This window comes from Podarcis cretensis, assembly GCF_951804945.1.
Source record: "Podarcis cretensis genome assembly, chromosome: 7".
NCBI classification, from domain to species: domain Eukaryota; kingdom Metazoa; phylum Chordata; class Lepidosauria; order Squamata; family Lacertidae; genus Podarcis; species Podarcis cretensis.
The window spans coordinates 37,604,602-37,625,009 of NC_137176.1; the positions used below are offsets into that span (position 1 = coordinate 37,604,602).

The window sequence follows — 20,408 nt, forward strand, 5'->3', positions numbered from 1 at the left end:
AACAAATATTTCTAAAGATTGTTTTTCGAGGGAGACAAATGTACCAGAATTGGTTATAAATAAAGCTCAATTGGCTGCAGTGTAGAATCTAACGCATGTGGTGCACAATGCAAGTTCTAGAAAACTTAAGAGAGTTGCTTCTTGCGGGAGTGGGGGCAGACACACTCTAAATTTAGGACTTCTTTAAAAAAGTTTGCATATTTCTAAGCTGATGCTAAGAAGAAGAAAAACTGCATCATAAATATATGGCTGAATTGGTTTTCCATTGATGGAGATTCAGATAAGAGAGCAGCGAGACTTAGGGGGTAACTCGAGAGTAAGTTCCATTGAACTGAGTAGACGTGTTTAGGAATGTCCTGAAAGTGCTCTTCAGTGTAAAATGTAGATTAATTGACAGATTGAGATTTAAAATCAGTTATTAACATTATGCGATTAAGAAATAGGATTTCTGCCATGACATTACTGGAACAGTTTTGCGTGTGCTTTTCATGCCATCTCCATCCAACGCTACCAAACAAAATTGGCAGGTTTTGTAAAACATTTTTTATAGGAGTCTGTTGACCAAGACATATGCTACCTATCCAAAAAGCAGTGCTGAACATTGCAGAGACAGATTTAGAAGCACTATCCTAGAGATAAGGAGACACGGGTATTAGGCCAAAAATAAATATATGGCAATATTATTTAATGCCATAGCTATTGTGGGGAGGAAGGCGAGTCAATGGATTTACCAGTCTATCTTGTTATATAGGGTTATAAAATCTATGAGGCTGTGAAGCGCATTTCATGTGTACCTGAAGACCAGGAGGACACAAGCAGTATTTTGTGTTTGGGGGGGTGTCTTTAAATGGCGCTCACACATACACACAAACTCAGATCCTTAAAGATGCTTTAAATCCTTTCGTAAATCGCTGTTGTTTTTCTGCCTTCCCAAATGCAAGTGCTGTTTCCACTAGCGGTAGCTAGCGGCTCTGGTTTGATTTGTACCACCTTACGAGGAAGTGAACGTTTCGCACGGAAGGGGAGGGGCCTGTGGCTGCAGCCAGCGGCTCCAGGAGGCTCCTAATAACAACATTGCCAGATTAGCTGCAACTTCTCTCTGCAAGCCTTAACCCTTATTCGATCTAATAACGTCTCCGAGCTTTCCTTTATATATACAGATAGATAGCTAACATAGGAAGCGCAGCTCGGTCTTTTTCTAAAGGAAAGAGCTGGAAGGAGCGGGAGGGGGGTGGTAGATTCGGCAAGCTTTTAATATTCAATAACGACGGGGCTCCCTTCCTCGGCATGCAGATCACACCCCATAAAAAAATCAAATAGAAAGATCGTGGGGATTAACCACTCCCCACAAAAAAATCCTTCCCCCCCCCCGTGAAAGAAATCCGTAGATGCTGTGATCACCAACATACGCTTCTGTGGGTCTAGGTCTGTTCTGTTTGCAGGCTACACAAATGCGCGACGTTTGTGTTCCCTCGGCACCAGCAACTTGGCAGGGCAAGCTGGGCTGAAACAGGAAGAACTTTGTCCCTGTGATATTGTTGTTGGGTTTCTTTTCTCTTTTCTTTTTTAAAAAAAAATACTAGTGACGGTAGCACAATATCAGCTGCAGGAGATTTTTTTTGCTGCTGCGGCTGCTACTCTGAGCTTCCTGTATTGTGGAGGGGCTGGAAAGGGAGGTCTCGAGGCAGGCTGCAGCTTGCTGCATTAGACTTTATTTACATACACAAACCGGTCTGTGCAGAGCCTGTCTCCTGCAGCCTGTGCTGAGGTTTGCATGCCTGTGGAAGAACCCTCCTAGCCGAGGAAGAAAGAGCGCCCAGGGGGTGCGGAGAAAGCCGAGCAAAGGGCGGTAAGCACGGAGCGAGATGCGGGATTAGGCATGAGTTTCCACGCCCAGAGCAGCGCCTTGCTGAGGTCTTGGGGAGCTCAGCTGTGCTGGCTGCAGCGGCGTCCTTGGGCTAGCCCCCTCCGGTCTTGCTTGGGTGGTGCTCGGCCCCGGCCCATCGTGGACATGTCCTACTCCCGCCACTTTCTGGATTTCCACGGCTCGTCCATCCCCACCACCATGAAGAAGCTGGTGGTGACGAAGCTGAGCTCAAACTTCCGAGAGGCTGTGAGCCTACGACACGATGCGCCTGTGCCACTCCCGGGAGACGGCGATCTGCTTGTCAGAAACAGGTGAGATTTTGCTTTCCCCTCCCCCGCGTCATTTTCTCTCTCCCCTTTCGCCAACTCTTCTTTGCATCTTCTCCGTGGGTGTTTTTGGGGGAGTGGGGTATGCGATCCCCCTTCCCTGCCCTACTGCTTATCCTAACTTCTCACACCCTTTTGGCCTCCCCTCTCGTGTGCACGCAGTCATTCACTCGATGTGATCCTATCAAATCGTACCAGCTGCCATCTGGCGACTGCTGATTTAATTTTATTGTTGTGAATGGCTTACGCCATAATCCCGCGCGCGCACACACACCTCTGTGCAAATGATGAAACGTTTCCATTTGCTGAGAGGTAAAATGTGTATATTGCTTCGCTCTCCCCCTCCCTCTGCTCTCTTTTTTTTTAATGATGTGTTAAACTGAAAGGAATCACGGGGAGGAGGGACAGCAGGTATTAAGAATGATACAAGCCTGAAGAAGGGTGATAGTTTCCCATCAAATCCACACCTTACGTTTAAAGCACATTCAATGCACATGGTTTCCCCCAGAGAACCCTGAAAACTATAGTTTGTTAATGAGGCTGGGAACTGTACCTCTGTTAGAGGAAAACTACAGTTCCCGGGATTCTTGGGGGGGGGGGGCACGCCGTGTGTGTGGAACGTGCTTTAAATGTATCGTGTGCATCTGCAGATCTGAAAGTTGTATGCGACGGGAGAGTTCAGGAAGGGAGTTCAGCAACCAGGAAATGATTTCCAAGTCCCGCCCAGATTTCTGCCTGCAAATGTTTGTTCCATGTTCCTACAACTGTCACTGTGTGTGTGTGTGTGTGTGTGTGTGTGTGTGTGTGTGTGTTCGTGTATTCTCATGAGCGAGCGCCCCAGACTTGTTCTCTGTGGATCTGCGAGGGCTATGTTTTATACAGTAAAACTGACTGAGCTGCGTAGATCTCTGTGTGTGATTAATACACAGCAATTGGGACGTTGTATCTAGGTTATTTATAGTCATCTCGAGGAGGGGGGGGGGGTGTGCGCGCGCATGTAACACACTCCAGACGTTGTTTAAAGCAAGTTATGTGTGCAACTCTGCCTGTTTCTCCACCCCTCCCCCACCCCGGTCCTCCACGTCACTAAACTTAAGCAAGCCAGAAATCAACAGGAAAGCAGAGGGCCACAAATGACTGCCACCCACCTCTCCCCGTCACTCTTGAGTGTCTTAACTCCGTGGCCCTCTTCCTCCTTTTACGACTAAAGCAAAGCAGAAGGCACAGACCGGAGGAGGGAAATGGGGATAAGCTGCTCCCCTCCCTGACCTCACCATGTTTACTTGGAAGTAAACCCCATTCATTTCAGTGACCTTTACTTCCAAGTAAGTCTGATCAGGACTGTAGCCCTCGACAAGGTGTAGCACTATTTTCAGACGATTCCTTTGCCTGGTTTGAGCTGCTTTTGCAATGCATCCAGGTCATGGATGAAGTAAAGACGTCACATTTTGCTTAAAGCAATATGCTGTAAATTGCGGGCTAGCTAGTAGCTAACTAGGACTTGAGTTCCCATTTTCTTCTGTGAGCTGTTCTCTACATGTACCTGAAAATTTGTAGAACAAAACCTCTACTTCAACAATCTTAGCAATATTTATTATTTTTTATTATTATATTCCTCCTACTGCTGCTGCTGCCTTTCTAGATGATAGAATATCTTAAAACCAAAGTGGGGACTTTAAAAGTGGACATCTTAAAAATCCATGGGAGAATGGAATTCTAAAGGTGTGATTGTGAGTTTGGTGACTATGTGTTGGAGGAGGTTCAGGTAGACCTTAGATTCGTCCCTAACAATCCATTTTTTAATATTTAGAAGTGATTTCTTGGTTGCTAATCTAGCATAAATTGCATTTCAGTAAATTTAGCCCTATTGGAACCAATAGGGCTAAAATAGATTAAGCCCAAATACACAGAATTATGTGATTTGTGGATTCAGTATGAAAGACAGCGTATATCATACCTGGATCTGAACCCTAGCAAAATGTTCCTGTTTTATGTAATGTACAACACCCACAATACAGGGAGAGATGCCCTCCCTGGTGTCAAAGGTTTGAATTGCTGCTGTCATCAGGACATAGTATTTTGGAGAGCAAAAATATGTGAAGCCTTAATAAAAAATCTCACTCATGCAGCAGTTAAATTCCTTTGGTTGGGGGATATAGGAGGGGGGGATCGGCTGGTTTAAAATGCTGCGTGAAGATAAAATATATCCTGGCCTCCCTACTGCCTATCGGAAGATTGCTACGTCCTTGTTCTCGAATCTCCTCCCCCGCAACACTTGCATGAAAATTTATGCATGCAATTTATTTTGTTTTCAATGTAACTCTTTCCCCTCCTGCCCTTGATACTGGGTGGGCTCTCTAGGGACTGGAAAGATGTGCTCGTGCGTTCTCCGAAGTGGAGGCAAGGGGGGCTAGAGCAGCATTCACCCGGGGACTCAGGCAAAGAGAGTCCAAGGATCGTAACTCGTTTTTTTTAAAAAAAAAACACTTTCTTTTTTTTAGTTTGCAAAAGGTGCGTGTGAGAAATCACAGGATTGGAGTTCGCAACTTTGGTGTCATGTGGATTTGCGTGAGATGTTCAGTTTTGTTGTTGGAGCTTCTCACCCAAGGCAGGAGAGTGCAAAATTAGTGCGGAATAAAGCGTGTTAAAAATAAACCTTTCCACCTAACGCCTGTGCCTACCTCGAAAGCTTACACGGGACTCTCTCTTTCCACGCCCAATACCTTGTACACACTCTGTGGGAGGGGGAGAGAGTAGTCCAGTTTTGAAAATACTGTACACTTTATCTCAAACTGAAACAGAAAAGAAAATCAGCTGCTGCGGTGGCTGGAGAATAAACATTTTAGCCCCAAAACTCCTATGAAAAGAGAAAATGGCATAATGCAAAATACTACCACATTCTCCCAAGTAAAACAGACACACGCACATGTTGCCTTGGTGCAATTTAAGTTCGTTTAACTTCTTTCCTTCTTTCTTTAGGACAAGATTTTGTTTAAGTGTCCTTCCCCCCCTCTCTCTGGAAAACAGCTCCCTCGCCTTTATTCTGATAATTTTCTGAACAGCAAAAATAAAAAATCCACTCCAGCCTCTTATTCCGAGAGAAATGCCCGCAAACTGGGAATCGATTTGAAACATTAAACTTATGATCATTTTGTGGGAGATGTGATTGGGCGGTAAAAGAGGATTGAGGACCAGGAGTAATAAACAAATAAATAAATTTAAGGGGGAGAATGTTTTTTAAGCCATTCATATATCTCCGTACCTTTGTCTGAGCTCCATCCCACCCCAAAGGTATTTTCTGGGTTTTTTAGCCAATACGTGACCCAGGAAGAGAGGGTGTAAGTGCGTGTTTGTGTGTGTTTCTTTAAAATAAAAAGTGGCAGGTCTCATAGTGGGGGCTCTGTTTTCTGTTGAGAGGGGTTATCATACAGAAAATTGGGTAGCAAAAGTGGGAAGCAAGACATGGGTTCGGGGAGGGAGTTTGGAGATAGAAAAAAAAAATAGGAATGTGGGGCGAAGTGTTCTCAGCGATTGCGCTTGTTTGGTCTGGGTGCTTTCCCCCCTTTTCCTGGCGTGCTCCTGGGTTGGGTGACTTTGTTGTGTCTGTCTGCTCAAGGTCCTCGCCCTACCCCCCTCGGTCTCCTGACTTCTGCAAGTTGTTTTTGAGTAAACGAAGCCGCTTTCTAACCCCACTTTGAAGACGCTTCGCCCCCTCCCCCTTTTCTCCCTTCAAATCGAATGTGTTAGTATAAATAAAGCCGGGGCGAGTCAGCCTGCAATTGTTATTGTGGAGTTGGGGGCTGTGGTGGGGACCGCTCGGATCCGTAATAGTATTAGGAATTGTATCGCTGCTCTCATTTTGCATATTTGCGAAAGGCTTGGGTCGCTTCCTAGGGAAATGAAAAGCACAAAACTGGGAGGAGGGTAGCGAAGGCCCCCCCCCCGATGAAGGTCACGTACTTAACCGAGAGAACAATGACTGCGGGTTGCCAACACTCCTCCTCCACGCAAGTTTGCAAGCTGATCTTGAACTTGCATCTTCCCTTGGAAGCCACCGACACGCAGGCTGCAGACCTTCCTTAGTAAGCCCAAGGGAGATTTGACAGCACAATCCTCCCCATCTCTTCCCAGAATCTCCACTGAGTCTAATGGGATTTACTGCCAGTGCGTGTATTTCCCGCGAGTAAGCAGGTAGAGGATCGGGTCTGTACAAATCGCCAAATAACCCTGCACCGCTCCCCCCTTCCTTAGTGCAACTTTGTCCTGGGAATGGGAAGGGAGGCCATTGATTTCTCCTTGAGAATACCTCCTCAGAGCTACTTCAAAAATTGCAACACAGAGCAAAATCACAATAATTCCCCTTATCCACACCACTGCTGAAATAGGAACGTAGTCCATCCCCCCCCCCCGGGGCTGGGATCCAGAGTTGTATTTTAATACAGGAGGGGGGGTAGCAGAACTTGGAGGTGGTATTGATTAATAACGAAAATGAACAGTGTTTCCACTACTTCGGAAAGAAAGATCTGGACAGGGCAGGCGCCTTTTTCGAGCAGAGGCTGGGAAAAGATAGGGCTTGTTTTCTAAACGCAGCCCTTATCTTCGAGTTCGATGGAGGAATGGTGAGAGAGAGGTTTCAGATGCATCTCGCGGAGAGGGGCGCAACTCTGTTTTGGAAGAAATGGTTTTTTTAAAAGTACGTTGTTTTCGCCCCCTTCCCTTTGCACAGCCTGCCCGGAGACTTTCTGCCTGCGCTTCCCAGCTGAGCCACGGAAGAGACGCGAGCAGCGCCAGGAGGAGGCTCGCCTCGCGAGGGGAGGGCGAACTGCAAGTGGCCATGTGCTGGCAGAGAGGGCAAAGCGGGAGGCGGAGGGGCCTGGGAGGGAGGGGACCTCCCCTGAGCCGACCCCAGTAGGACCCAGCCGGGCTCCGAGCTCCCGCTCTGCTCCCCTCTCGCTGGGGTGCCCCATAGATAGGCAACGTGGAGCTGAGCCTCTCCCTTCTTGCACACGCACCCATTTGCAAGCAGGTGCTCAGTTGCAATGCATTTGTGGAGGGAAAGATCACAGAGGTGAACGGGGGGGGGGCGTTTTCACCTGTTATTGTTAACAAGGTGCGACTGAGTTTTCCAGCCCCTTCGGCTACTTGCAGGTTGTTGTTTTTTAAAGCCACCCTGTTCCTTATAGCCGCATGTCTTCATCTGCCTGCCCTTGCCAGCGATGTTTTAGTATAGGGGTAATACGACTTTTTGCAGCGAGGGGAAAGCTCCTGTCTCCAGGCACGCTGCTTGGCTGAGCCGAAGTTGTGCATTTCTGCTGGCTCAGCCCTGTCCTGCACCATTTTGCATGGGTGTGTGAAACTGGCAAGTCCCGTTTGCTTTGCAACGAGTCTGGGTTGTTGCAAGTAAAGTGCAGCCTAAATCGGACCACAAAGCCCCGACTTTGCTCTGGAGTCACTTTTCCTGCACCGCTTGCGAGGGCTGTTGGAGCAAGCGCAAGCATTGCAGCGCCCGGGACAGGGAAGGGAAGGGGCGCAACAATTAGAATTGCCGAAGGAAGGCTGCAGACAAGCCCCCCTTGCATGCTGCTGGGGGGGCGGGGAGAGGCAATTTCTCCCTGCCACCCAAGAGACACTGTGCGGGGATGAATGAATGAGGCCGATTGCGCGCCCAGCGGACTGTGGCTTAGCAGCCTCTCTGCGAGAAGTAGTTGCGTGGGGTGTAATGCAAAAAGCAGGGAGTTGTCGTGTTGTGTCGGAGCCCTTCCGACCTTGTGCCTTGGCTCTCTGATCGTTCCTTTCTCACGTCCTCAAGGCAACCTCAGCCCCTTTACCTTGGAATCTGCCCTCCTCTCTTACGCTCCCCTTTCAGAATGGGAAATAGGAGTTATGTAAATTTTAACTGGATGGGGATGCCTTTGTTTTCTAAAAATGAGGTAAAAAAATGTGTTCCTTGCTACAGACGCAGACTGGATTAAATGAAGAATTAGGGAGACATACAGAAGACACAGCTCCCTCTGTGAATATGCATCTATTTCTGTATCTAGCTATCTGTATTGAACTCTGTACATTTTAATAAATGAAAGAGATTTTTCTTAGAGTTAGAAATGGCCAGTGCACTTCCTTCAGTTTTGTTGTTTCGCTGTGTGCCAGCTATTTCAAATTACCATAAATCCACAAACAGCTCTCTAGTTGCATTAAAATAATTTTTCACATATTTTCACACTTCCACATAATTAAATGCCATAATTTGTTTATTTTTGGTTATAGAAGAGAAACAGTCACATTGCTGTTTATGACACAATCATATTTTTGTTTTCAGGTTTCTGTGGGAAGATTGGCTGCAAACCCTGTGTGCGTACAGATAACTTGTATTTCAGCATCATAAGCCACTTCACCACCCATCATTAAATTACTTGTGCCTTTTTAATACTTATGTTCATTTTTACTCGTTAGAGGTCAATAGTGCTCAAAAGTATTGTTGCATAATTTTAGTCCTTCAAGGTTGTTTTAAGGTGTTGTGAGTAATTTGTATACAGCAAAATATTTTAATAATGTGCAAATTAGTTGCATCAAAAGGCAAATTTGTTACAGACACTCCATCCATTTTCTTTAAATTTGCCTGCAGTAACACTTATGACCATCGACCTTGGAGAGGACATTGATACTTCATGTTATCATTAGTCACTTAAATGTGTTGTTATAATCTGAAATGTAAATTTATTGCCAGAGTCAACATATTTACTACTTTGCTCATATTTTAGTCTGCTGTATTTTTTTAATAGAAAAAAGTAGTTTTATTCCTTAGCTTATCAAAACTCATTTCTATTGTTCTTATTTTCATGAAACAGGCAAGGGGAAAATGCTTTGCATGTACAAAATATGTCAAATTGTGTTATCGGTAAAGCTAAAACCAGATTAAAACAACCTTTCCATTTTCATTTTGCATAGAAGGCGTTCCCCCATCCCACCCCCAACTCTTGAGATATTTGAATATGCAGCATTGAAATTTCTTACCTTGTGCATTTAAGCGAAAGGTTTTTCTTACGACGAAAAAAATGCCTTGTCAAAAAAGAGAGCCTAATACATTTTTGTTTGCTTCTAGATTTGTCGGCATTAATGCATCCGATATTAACTACTCAGCTGGCCGATATGACACGTCAGTTAAGCCCCCATTTGACGTAGGTTTTGAAGGAATTGGTGAAGTGGTAGCCTTGGGCCTAAGTGCCAGCGCTAGATACACAGTGGGCCAACCAGTGGCCTACATGAGGCCTGGTGCTTTTGCTGAATATACCATTGTTCCTGCCAAAGAAGCCATCCCGGTACCCTCTGTGAAACCCGAATTTCTTACGCTACTGGTAAGTGGAACTACAGCATATATCAGCCTGAAGGAGCTTGGAGAACTGTCTGACGGGAAGACGGTCCTGGTGACAGCCGCAGCAGGAGGAACCGGTCAGTTTGCTGTGCAACTTTCCAAGAAGGCAAAATGCCACGTAATAGGAACATGCTCCAGTGATGAAAAATCTGGCTTTCTGAAATCCATAGGCTGTGACCACCCTATCAACTACAAAACTGAAAACCTTGCTGCTGTCCTTAAGAAGGACTACCCGAAAGGTGTGGATGTGGTGTATGAATCTGTCGGCGGGCAGATGTTTGACTTGGCTGTCAGCTCTTTGGCTACCAAAGGGCGCCTGATCATTATTGGGTTTATCTCTGGCTACCAAACCCGTACTGGCCTTCAGCCTGGTCATGTGGAAATGTTGCCAGCAAAGCTGCTAAGGAAATCTGCCAGCATCCGGGGTTTCTTCTTAAACCATTACCTTTCTGAATACCAAACGGCTATGAAACACTTGATCGAAATGTGTGAAAACAGAGAACTGGTTTGTGAGGTGGACCTTGGAGACATGTCTCCAGAGGGCAAATTCGCTGGCTTAGAGTCCGTATTCCGCGCTATAGATTATATGTACATGGGGAAAAACATTGGAAAAATTGTAGTTGAATTACCTCACTCTGTCAACAGTAAGCTGTAAAAACAGAACAATGATATAAATCAAAAGAGGGAAAATGGGCACTTTATGCTTCACAATAACTATTTCTTTAAAGTTGCCAATGGGTAACATATTAAAAAATAGCATGTAGGCTTTCGTTAAAAAATATTTGTTGAATTTAAGTGGCTTTGTGTTCTTTAAAAATGCCATGTGTCGTTGGCATTGCATTAAACAGTTCTGCGTTTTTGTCTGGGAGTTTTGAGTGAACTTGTGATTAAACTTGCATTGGATTTGAATCTGGCCAACTATGAAATCTTCAGCTACAGCTTTCCTCCAGAATTGAGTAAATAAAGGCATATTAATATTTTAAGTGAAATCAATAATATTATCGATTCTTCCTATAAAAAAGGATGGGTACAATTCACCTGGACATTCTGCTTGAGCAATGGGAGTCAAGCAAGAGTGCTTTTCAGTAGCACAGGGCAGCATCTTAGCGGGTTGCACTTGATATAATTTAAAAATGAGAAATTATCTTTTTTCAGTTGTGTTGGTTGCAAATACAATAATAAAATGCAGATTTATGTAACTCAAGGGATATATTTTACTAGTTACAAAAGTGCCAGCTTTTGTTTTTAAATGAAAGTTTCTTTTAATTTTATATAAGGTTTTATAGTTATATTTTGAAATCTTCATGTTGTAATACCACTTTCTAACTATTCTTTTGCCTATATTAACCCATTAATTGGGTTAACTTTCGTATAATGCTACATTCTACTAATATTAAGGCAATCTTAAGAACAGCGTTAACGAAGCCCCTCACCTTACAAGGAAATGGTGGTGACTAGATCACTTGCTTATAATGGCACCAGAGGACTGTGCTGAACTATGCAATAAGGTGAAGCCTTTGTAATAATTTATATTTCAACCTTTGTAAGAATTTATATTGTTTTAAAGCATTAAATTCATTTTGACTATTATTAATTTTTTTACACTATGCTTCAGTTGTCCATTTATTCTCTTCCGTTATTTTTTGTGCAATTTCAACTGCAGTCCTATGACTACTTACCATTAAGCCCCACTGACTCTCCGCTGAATGGTACCTACTGTTAAGCAGACAAGCCATGTTTCTTAGTTGGCTTCAGATTGCCTGTTGTTTTTTTGTGAGAAGGGGTTAAACTCTTTAAGATGAAGATGCAAAAGAGTGTTTCCTGTTTCCAAAGACAATACACATGTGGAATAAACTGGCACTTTAAAATATGTAGCAGTTCTCCACTTTCAGCTATTTGCTTTTTCAGGCATTCTGGCAATCAGTGTTTAAGGACACTAATGTTTATTGTTGAACAGATTCCCCTTTTAGGCTCATAAGCATGTTTTTTTAAATTCCTGCTGCCCTGTAGCTAAAAGCACACCCAAGTAGTAGGATTTAGGCCAGCTCGGCACCACCAATTGCAGTGGGACCTTAAGTGGCTTAAATCCAGGTATTCCAATTAAACTGGGTTTTGGACTGGGAAGTTGGAAAATTTGCTTGGTAGGTGAAACCCAAAGTATATTTTGGATCCAGCAGCTGATCACCCTATGGAAACATTCTCATTAGGATGAAGTAGTTGGCTTCCCTTTCTTTGGTGGTGAACAAAAGTGGAGACAGCTATTTGTTTCTCCGTACAGCACAACTGTGGAGAACAAAATTCAGTTTTAGACCTAAGGAGCCATCATTATAATATGCTTCAGCACATAGAGATGTGAAGTGACCAAAGCCTGTTCCCCCCCCCCCCCTGAGCACTTGAGTTTCACAATTCTGTCTCTTTGAGGAACTATAACAAAACATCAAAATATTTACACCCCAATCATAAGTACTGTTCAAGTCATCTTGAGAGGGGTGTTTATGCCCTGAAGGCTAGTGTAAAATATCTAAATAAAAATAAGTCCCACTGATTTCATTGGGCCTTCCTTCAAAATAATTATGTTTAATATTTCAGACAGGTGGAGTGTGTTCCTTCCCAGTTGTGTGCGCACGCATCCAATTGATTCCCATAGTGAAGAACCACATTTACCTAGAAGCATAGTTACAACATTCTATTTCATACTTTTTAAAGTAAGTAATTCTACATGATCATAAAATGGTAGTGTTGGTAGGGATCCACCAAGGATCATCTTGTCCAATCCCCATTCTGTTCTGTTTCAGTTTGTAACAATTAACATCAAATGAGTCAAAGCTGAAGAGGCAGTTTCAATATCTGCTGTAAATATATATATACACACACACACACATATATATATATATATATATATATATATGTAAAGGCCTAGTGTTGAAATTTAAATTAAATAATGTTTCTAACAAGTATGTTCAGGTTGTAGTCTTATGCCCACTTACCTTTGAATTGATCGAAACTTATTTCTATGTAGACCTAGAGAGGACTGAGTAATATCAATAGGTATGCACACCAGTGTTGACCTTAGTGAATACCTTCATGAGTGAAACACATTTACATGATTGTAGACTCACAGTGGACTGTTAAGTCCTCATTTGCTGAGGCTCCCTGGTGCATGTCCACCTCAGCATGTTTACATCCAAGTATCTCCACTTCACACTTGGTTAAAGGTAAAGGTAAAGGTACCCCTGTCCGTATGGGCCAGTCTTGACAGACTCTGGGGTTGTGCGCCCATCTCACTTAAGAGGCCAGGGGCCAGCGCTGTCCGGAGACACTTCCGGGTCACGTGGCCAGCGTGACATCGCTGCTCTGGCGAGCCAGAATCGCACACGGAAACGCCGTTTACCTTCCCGCTGGTAAGCGGTCCCTATTTATCTACTTGCACCCGGAGGTGCTTTCGAACTGCTAGGTTGGCAGGCGCTGGGACTGAGCAGCGGGAGCGCACCCCGCCGCAGGGATTCGAACTGCCGACCTTTCGATCGGCAAGTCCTAGGCGCTGAGGCTTTAACCCACAGCGCCACCTGCGTCCCTTCACACTTGGTTACTTTACAGCAAATGCACATGCCCCAAAGTGTAAACTGGGAATCAGATAGTTAAACATTGGAATCAATGGGATATAAATGCTTAACTATGGGTTGCATAACCTGGATTGTGTGCTTGTTAACAACTGCATCTTATTCTCTTCAGATGTGAAACAATAGTTTCCGAGCTTACTAATTTACCCAAAGATTTTTTCACATAACATTCTTGCTGTTGCTGCTGCATTGTTGCTGTTGTTCTCTTGTTCTCTTCGCCAGGCCATTCTTCATTGAATCAAGCTAGGCGTGGTAGGGTGGCACTTTGATGTTGTGGAAAGGCTTGGTGTTTACAGGTAATTCTTAGTCCTGATGTGTGTATCCTATTGTGCCTGATAATTGGATTATTCTCTCTCACACACACACTTTTTATTAAATCCACATATCCCTGCTTTTACTTAAAATATTTATTTTTGCCTCACCATAGTATAAATTATGTTGATTCCAAGTAAGTGATGAATTTAAATAATGCAGAAGTCTTTGGCAGCAGCATAAGAAGTAGTACTTGTTATGGATAGTGGTCAGAATGAGGGTATATTAATGGTTAGATAACAAACATATATGGAGAGGAAATACTGTCAGTTCATTACAAGGGATTAACAGTGAAGACACTTGGGCCAAGATCCAGATTGCCTGGCAGTGCATGATTGAAAAGTGCTTCAGCTTGCTAGGGTAGGACTGCTGGTTTTCCTTTCCAGCTGTAGCCCATTGCACAGTTTTATCTCCTGGATTAGTATGACAGGCAGGAAGGACACCAGGGGCTGTTCTGCAACTGGTGGTCAAGAAAAGCCCTGTTGCATGCACAGAACTTTGGATCCTGGCTTTGACTGTTTTATAAAAAGATACTTTAAAAACTCTTTACAGAGTTAATCCTTAAATGAATGCAAATATTCATTCAGATTGAATACCAATAATAGTATAATACCAGTTATAAAGCGTCTAGGAAATGTCTTGTATATTCTATATAGAGAATTGGCTTTTTAAGAAAATAACTCATGGAGGCTGCAAACCTCCACATGCTTGGAAGTAAGTCACATTGAACTAAATGGAAATTAATTCTGAGGAGCTACACCTAGGATAGCACTGCATATTGCACCTCCCCCCCCCCAACTTTTAATTTAACCTTTCCACTCAAATTTGCTTGCTGTGGAAAAAGTTGGATGTTTGCAGACAGCAGCAACTTGAGTTTTTCTACATATAGCAAACACAGACAAGGAAAATGTGTCAAGAAAGGCCAAACTTGTAATGTTGTCGTAGTTGTTTTTTAGATACACATATATATTCTCCACCAAATATATTCACTTGCAGTATTCTGCACATTTTACCCTGTACATTTTTTATTGAACTATTGCACTGAAGTATTTTAATACCTTTTAAAATTAAATCATATTTCAATAACATTATAATGTTAATTTTTTTGTGGGGGAGGAGAAGCCAATTGCTGAGTATAATTGCCATGCTGTGCAAATACAGATAATTGCAGCTGCTAAGGGAAAAGTTTGCGGCAGTATTCAGAAATGTTATTTGTTTGTTTGTTTGCTTTTCTTCAGTCTGAGCTAGAAAGGAACTCCACTGCTGAATAGCTGTTAGTATCTATTTTACAAGATTTACTCATTTTCAGGTGCCTAATATAGCTGCTAGCATGCATGCACAACAATACAATTTATATGGTAAATGGAACCAAATAATGGCTTCGCTGAATGTTATGGCTGCACTGAAGGGAAATGTCACGGTAAATAGCTGCCAAATTATGGATCATGCCGAAGTGTCACAACTGCACTAAAGACAAATAGCACTAGAGACTATTGCCACTGTGACGCTTTTGAGTTATGAAGAAGAGGCGCAGCCTTGATGCGAAGCTCTTTGTGTCCTCATTATAGCAAAGGGTTACTGGTGCAGTGTACAAAAAAATCTAGTCCAATGTGATGGTTAGTTATTAATCTGTCCATTTCAGATCTAACAGCTGTAGAAGAGCAGGCAGTCTTAAAACACACACACACACACACACACACACACAGAGAGAGAGAAAGAGAGAGACTAAAAAACTGCAGGTTTTATTAACATAAATGTGTATGGGGAATGACTGGCAATGGCAAAATGTTGCAATAAAATAATCTAATCAAAGAATATTATTAAATTTAACATAGTATGCATCTGAAAGGTTTACTTGCTTCTTAGTCAGATATATGTGTGAAATATAAGCAGTAATGCACTTTTCTCTCTTTGTAAAGACTTGAGTAGTAAGGACATTACCGACCAAATTGCTTCTTCTAAACTGAAGTGAGTCCCGGTTTCTCTCATTTTAATGGGAGGGTAATAAAGATGAAAGACTAACATTTTAACTGATGGATCCCTTAAGCTAGAGAAGAGAAATTTATTATGTTTTGAGGGGCTATGATAAATCCTGAATGTGAGTGCATGTTTGGGGTGATATGGTAACCTCAAGTAAAAGAAAAACAAAGCACACCATTAAAAGGGGGTGGGGAGCCATCCTCTTTTGTGGGCTTTGATCGTTTTTACACTGTTTTTATTTACTCTAAGGAAACAGATTCTATTAAGACATGATTTCAGTTCTCCCCACTCTTTATTTAGGAGCAAGTTCCATTTGGATTTACTGTGGATTCGGTGTTTGGAAGATAGCGGCCATTATAAGTAAAATGCTTGTGGAGATTAATTTTTTTTTACATCTGCTCCAAGGCCATTGTTTAAACATAGCCTGAAATTATAAGTAAAATAAGTTTGATGTTCTCAACACTTTCTTTAGGAGATTATTGTACACACTGAAAATACACTATCCATAATTCAACACAACTGTCAGCCTCAGTTTTAGAGAAGGGGGCTGGGGCCAAACAATCGTAGTGGATAAATTACTTCTCTTTTCTACAGAGAATGGCCTTCCTTCCATGTTGTGCTTAAGGTCATTGGCAGGGCAGCGTTGGGGCAGTTTGCACGGTAGTTAAATCTTATATGCCGTTTAAATATGCACTAAGTAATCCTCATTGTGAGGGGTAAATAGAAGATTAATTACTATTTTGTTTGATTTAAAAAACCACACACACCACTTTCAGATGTGGTATCTCTCACATGTGACCTGTATAGATAACTTGTTTAAACTGCCTTTAGTACTTTTAGATTTTATCACCCCACGCAAAAATCTAGATTTTAGGCTATATGTTAGTTTTTAGCATGTGGCAATAATGTTCTCACTGTTTAAAACCCTTGTCCTGTCCCCAAAAAGTTCCATCAAACCCAGGCTAGAACAGCTATTAGTGTGCCCAGAATTTATTTTTATGTACTGCACAGTTGCAAGTAACTGCTTCTTATTAAATGAAAACCCTGCATTAGATACTTTAGAAACATTCCAGCTAATGAATATGTAATGTCCTTTGTGTAACAGGACTTCTTTTTGCGTTTGGAACTAAAAGATGCTGGAAAGTTGACAAATTATATCATTTAAGACAGATGCCTGCCTTGGGGACATGATTTTTTTTTTTAAGGGTGGGGGGCTTCCTGTTTCTGGCTTTTATTTCAGTTACATTTGTAATTGCTACAGGAGCAGTACCTGTGTAGCGTTGTACCCCTTCACATAGTTAGTACTTCACATTAAATCAATGGATGTGTGGCTTGTATCACAGCAGAGCAGGATTTAATGTAATTTTGTTTCAGCTAGTATGTTTTCTTCCCCACTTTTATCTCCTCCTGCACAAATAGTTTGTCACTTTGCTTGTTTAAGGTATTTACACTTTGCCATTCTACTAAAACTATACAAAGCGACTAATGAAAAGGAGCTTAAAATAACCAAAATATAATAATCAACATATCGCGATCAAGTAAGTATTATCTGCAACAAAGGAGAAAGCAGGAGTCTAAATGACTATATAGTGGTACCTCTGGTTACATACTTAATTCATTCCGGAGGTCCATTCTTAACCTGAAACTGTTCTTAACCTGAAGCACCACTTTAGCTAATGGGGCCTCCTGCTGCTGCTGCGCCGCCACCGTATGATTTCTGTTCTCATCCTGAAGCAAAGTTCTTAACCCAAGGTACTATTTCTGGGTTAGCGGAGTCCGTAACCTGAAGCGTCTGTAACCCGAGGTACCACTGTATATCTCTCCCACCCAAATTCTTAACCTAATGTTTTTCAAGTGCTGGGGATTTAGCTTTGTTCCATGCAGCTGAAACAGAAAGCATTAACAGCACAATCCTATGAATGTCTGTTCAAAATAGTTCCCCTTTGAGTTCAGTGGGACTATTTCCCAGGTAAGTTTGTATATAGAACTGCAGCCTAAAGCAGTGTCTGCACCAGCACGTAGACCACCATATCCTACACCTAGTTTTCTAGAAGTATGTCCCATTGAATTTAATGGGACTTTACTTCCAAACAAATAAATGTCTTTGTTTTAGAGCTAGTTTTTTCATGCCATGTATGTACCTGTGCTGCTCAAGGCATACTCAAGGCATACACACAGTTGCCACCTGAAGATAAGCAGCTGAGCCACAAAAATATATCTTTATCAACTAACAGATCCATTGCTGGGTAATTGCTTCAGCCTGCCGTGTCAAGGGCCAAATTTGGATAGTTTGCTATTCCTTACCATGCCTCTCCAGCTATTGGGACAAATGTTAGAAGAAAGTCGGTATCTCCTCAATAAGAGCTGAAAATGTCTGAATAACCACTGGAAATGTGCTGTGCTAAGGGACATTACCTAGAACATGGAACTAGGCTGGTCCACAGAAGATATATAACCCAGGAAAACGAGCTGGTGCTTATATCGTAAGTAGAAACAGGATGAATGCAGGATCCTGCTGTCACACATTGCAAAAAATAATAATTCTAGACATTTGAAATGTTACTGTTGTTTCAGAGTCCAGCCCAGAGGAAATGGTGATCATGTCTAACCATGACCAGTAGATAAGACCGAGCTAAGTCACTGTTGACATTCAAGCATTGTTTTTGAAGGTGGCTGAAAGAAAGTACATGCACTATGGAATCGCCCCATATATGTTACTTAACTCCATCCACAGGCCTCTTACATGTTTCCTTGAAAATGTACCTCTGAGGGATTCACTCATGTAGGAAGAAATAGCATACACAGGAAATTGGTGCACTGCCTGGAAGCAGTAACACAGAACACACAGAACAGTTCTGAGTGATGTCAGCATGCCTCTGGTGGGCTGTAAGGTACAAGACCGAAAACAAGCTTAATCCAGTCATCCACAAAGTATTGGTAACTGCAAAAGCATACTGCTTGTCATGCCTTAGCTAACACCATGAAAATATAGTAATTTTTTAAAATAAAAAACCACCCATGACCTCAATAAATTTACATGGATTTATTGCCATGGCTATCCCTGGTAGCAGGGTGTAAAATAGCCCAAGAGCCTATCCTAGAAAAGGAAAAGAAACACTGGTCCTGGAAACCTGTTTGCCTTATTTATTGCCACCCTACCTCTTGATACCTAAACACATAGCCCCATTTGAAACTGCAGTTAATATATTTTGCTTGAATCATCGTAAACAAAGGTTTTCTATGCTCCATTAACACTGTGCAGCTATAAATGGGGGGCATATTTGATATTTGTACTGTTACCTTGAAAATCCATTTAAAATATATTGAAAAACAGAACAGAACATTCTGCTGGTGTAGCATAGTCATAGGGAAACTGCTCCTCTTGTTCTCTAAAATCCACAGATAAGTTCCACTTCAAATATGCCTACTTAGAGTAGCATGCAAATATCTAACTTGGTCCCATAGCATTCGCACACACAGTCTCCATCACCACTTTTTGACAATGCAGATCACCTGTTGTTCTTTTTCATGAAGATGAATGCCAGTGTTAGAGCTGGCACAGCACTGCCCATATCTTTGCACTCCATATGTTTCCCATGGGAAACAGGAAATATGAATGCCCTCTGGGTGCTGGCTATGGTGCTTCGGAATGGATTGTGCAAAATTGGTTCTTACTCATAATGGAATTCATATAAACCTGTTTCTATATGTGAATTTCACACTCAGGATCAAGTTAAAAGGTTGACTTTGTGCACAATGTAAGCTAAAACATGACTTTGTGTGAATGTGTGGACTCCTGGAGAGGAGTTTCTAAACCAAGAAGAAACTGGTTACAGCTCATGGTTTGTCCAGAGCAAGACAAACTATGAATCCAGGTTCAAATTACACACAAAGCCAAACCATGGTTTAACTTACAGCAGCTATATCAACATTTATCAAGTCAGCTGTGATCACCTCAAAGATCACCTCATTCATGCTTGGTTTGGCTTAGCATTATATATAAATCTGGTCATAATGTCTTCAAGAGTTCTCTTTCATGTGTGAAAAACATAGAATACCCAAGTTTTTAGCCACAGATGATACTGAAATAGGGTGGTAAATAAGTGGTATGAGCTACTACCCTTCCCCACAAAGCAAGCCCAGGCCACCACTTGAAGGACCAATTGCGGAGTCCCAGTCACGATTCCAGAATGACATGAACCAGACCTCCACATGACTGCTTGGTTTAGAAAGAGACTTCATGTGATAAAGAGAAATGGCTTGTAACTCTTCATGTTATGTCAGTACTGCTTCCAACTGAATGTATGAATAAGGCCTCTATGGACAACTGTTCAACTTCTGGAAGCTGCTTCCTGTCATTCCCATGTTGGCTACTCCCTGATTGTGATGACCTTAGTATGACGCCATACCCTTCTGTGATACCATTCTATCCTCTTGCTGTGCCACGTAAAACTTCTACTTCTGTTTGCAGGAAACACACAACCCATTCATTGACCATAAGCAGGAAGCTGTTGCTGTGAATGTAGAATAAGTAGCTACCAGAAATGAGGTGACAGTCTTTTGAAAGCCTGTGTTATGGTCCTTAACAGCAGATTTTAGGAATAAACTTGCATTACTTTACAGACATAACGATTCCTCAGGAATGGCTAAGCCGTAGAAAAGAGGTGAGGAACATGTTATCTTTGAACTGCCCTGAGATCTGTCAATATAGGGTGGTATACTACTACTACTACTAATAATAATAATAATAATAATAGCCCTCCAGAAACTGTTTGGACAGCATGTTCAATGTTTGGGGATTGTGAGTTTTTAGTCCAAAACATCTGGAAAATGCTATAAAGTTCAAATCCTGTAACCCTTATCACAGAAGGGGATGTAGCCCTTATCACATAATAATTTATGCAGAGTCCACTGAAAACCATGGCAGTCTACAG

At 42.3% G+C, this 20,408-nt stretch overlaps 2 protein-coding genes across 5 annotated transcripts in view; one reads left to right on the forward strand and one right to left on the reverse strand.

The window, feature by feature from the left end:
* Positions 1-1,529, reverse strand: part of TSHZ1 (teashirt zinc finger homeobox 1) — an 85,260-nt gene extending 83,731 nt beyond the window's left edge. Inside the window, exon 1 of one of the 3 annotated variants that reach the window (XM_079983756.1) lies at positions 1,410-1,529. The gene's annotated coding sequence lies outside the window, so the exon portion shown is untranslated. Of the gene's footprint in view, positions 427-1,409 lie in introns of those variants that run through there. The other 2 variants (XM_079983754.1, XM_079983755.1) reach the window with 2 other exon arrangements.
* A 350-nt stretch (positions 1,530-1,879) lies between these two features.
* On the forward strand, positions 1,880-11,160 carry PTGR3 (prostaglandin reductase 3; the record flags this gene model as incomplete). Of its 2 annotated transcripts, none has more annotated exons than XM_079983797.1 (2): positions 1,880-2,178; positions 9,293-11,160. In XM_079983797.1, the coding sequence occupies 2 exons, from the start codon at positions 1,880-1,882 to the stop codon at positions 10,215-10,217; spliced, it is 1,224 nt and encodes a 407-aa protein (XP_079839923.1). In that variant the 3' UTR covers positions 10,218-11,160. The 2 variants fall into 2 exon arrangements, with proteins under 2 accessions (XP_079839923.1, XP_079839924.1); XM_079983798.1 differs by lacking the exon at positions 1,880-2,178 and adding an exon at positions 7,148-7,219.
* Between the last annotated feature and the right edge of the window lie 9,248 nt (positions 11,161-20,408).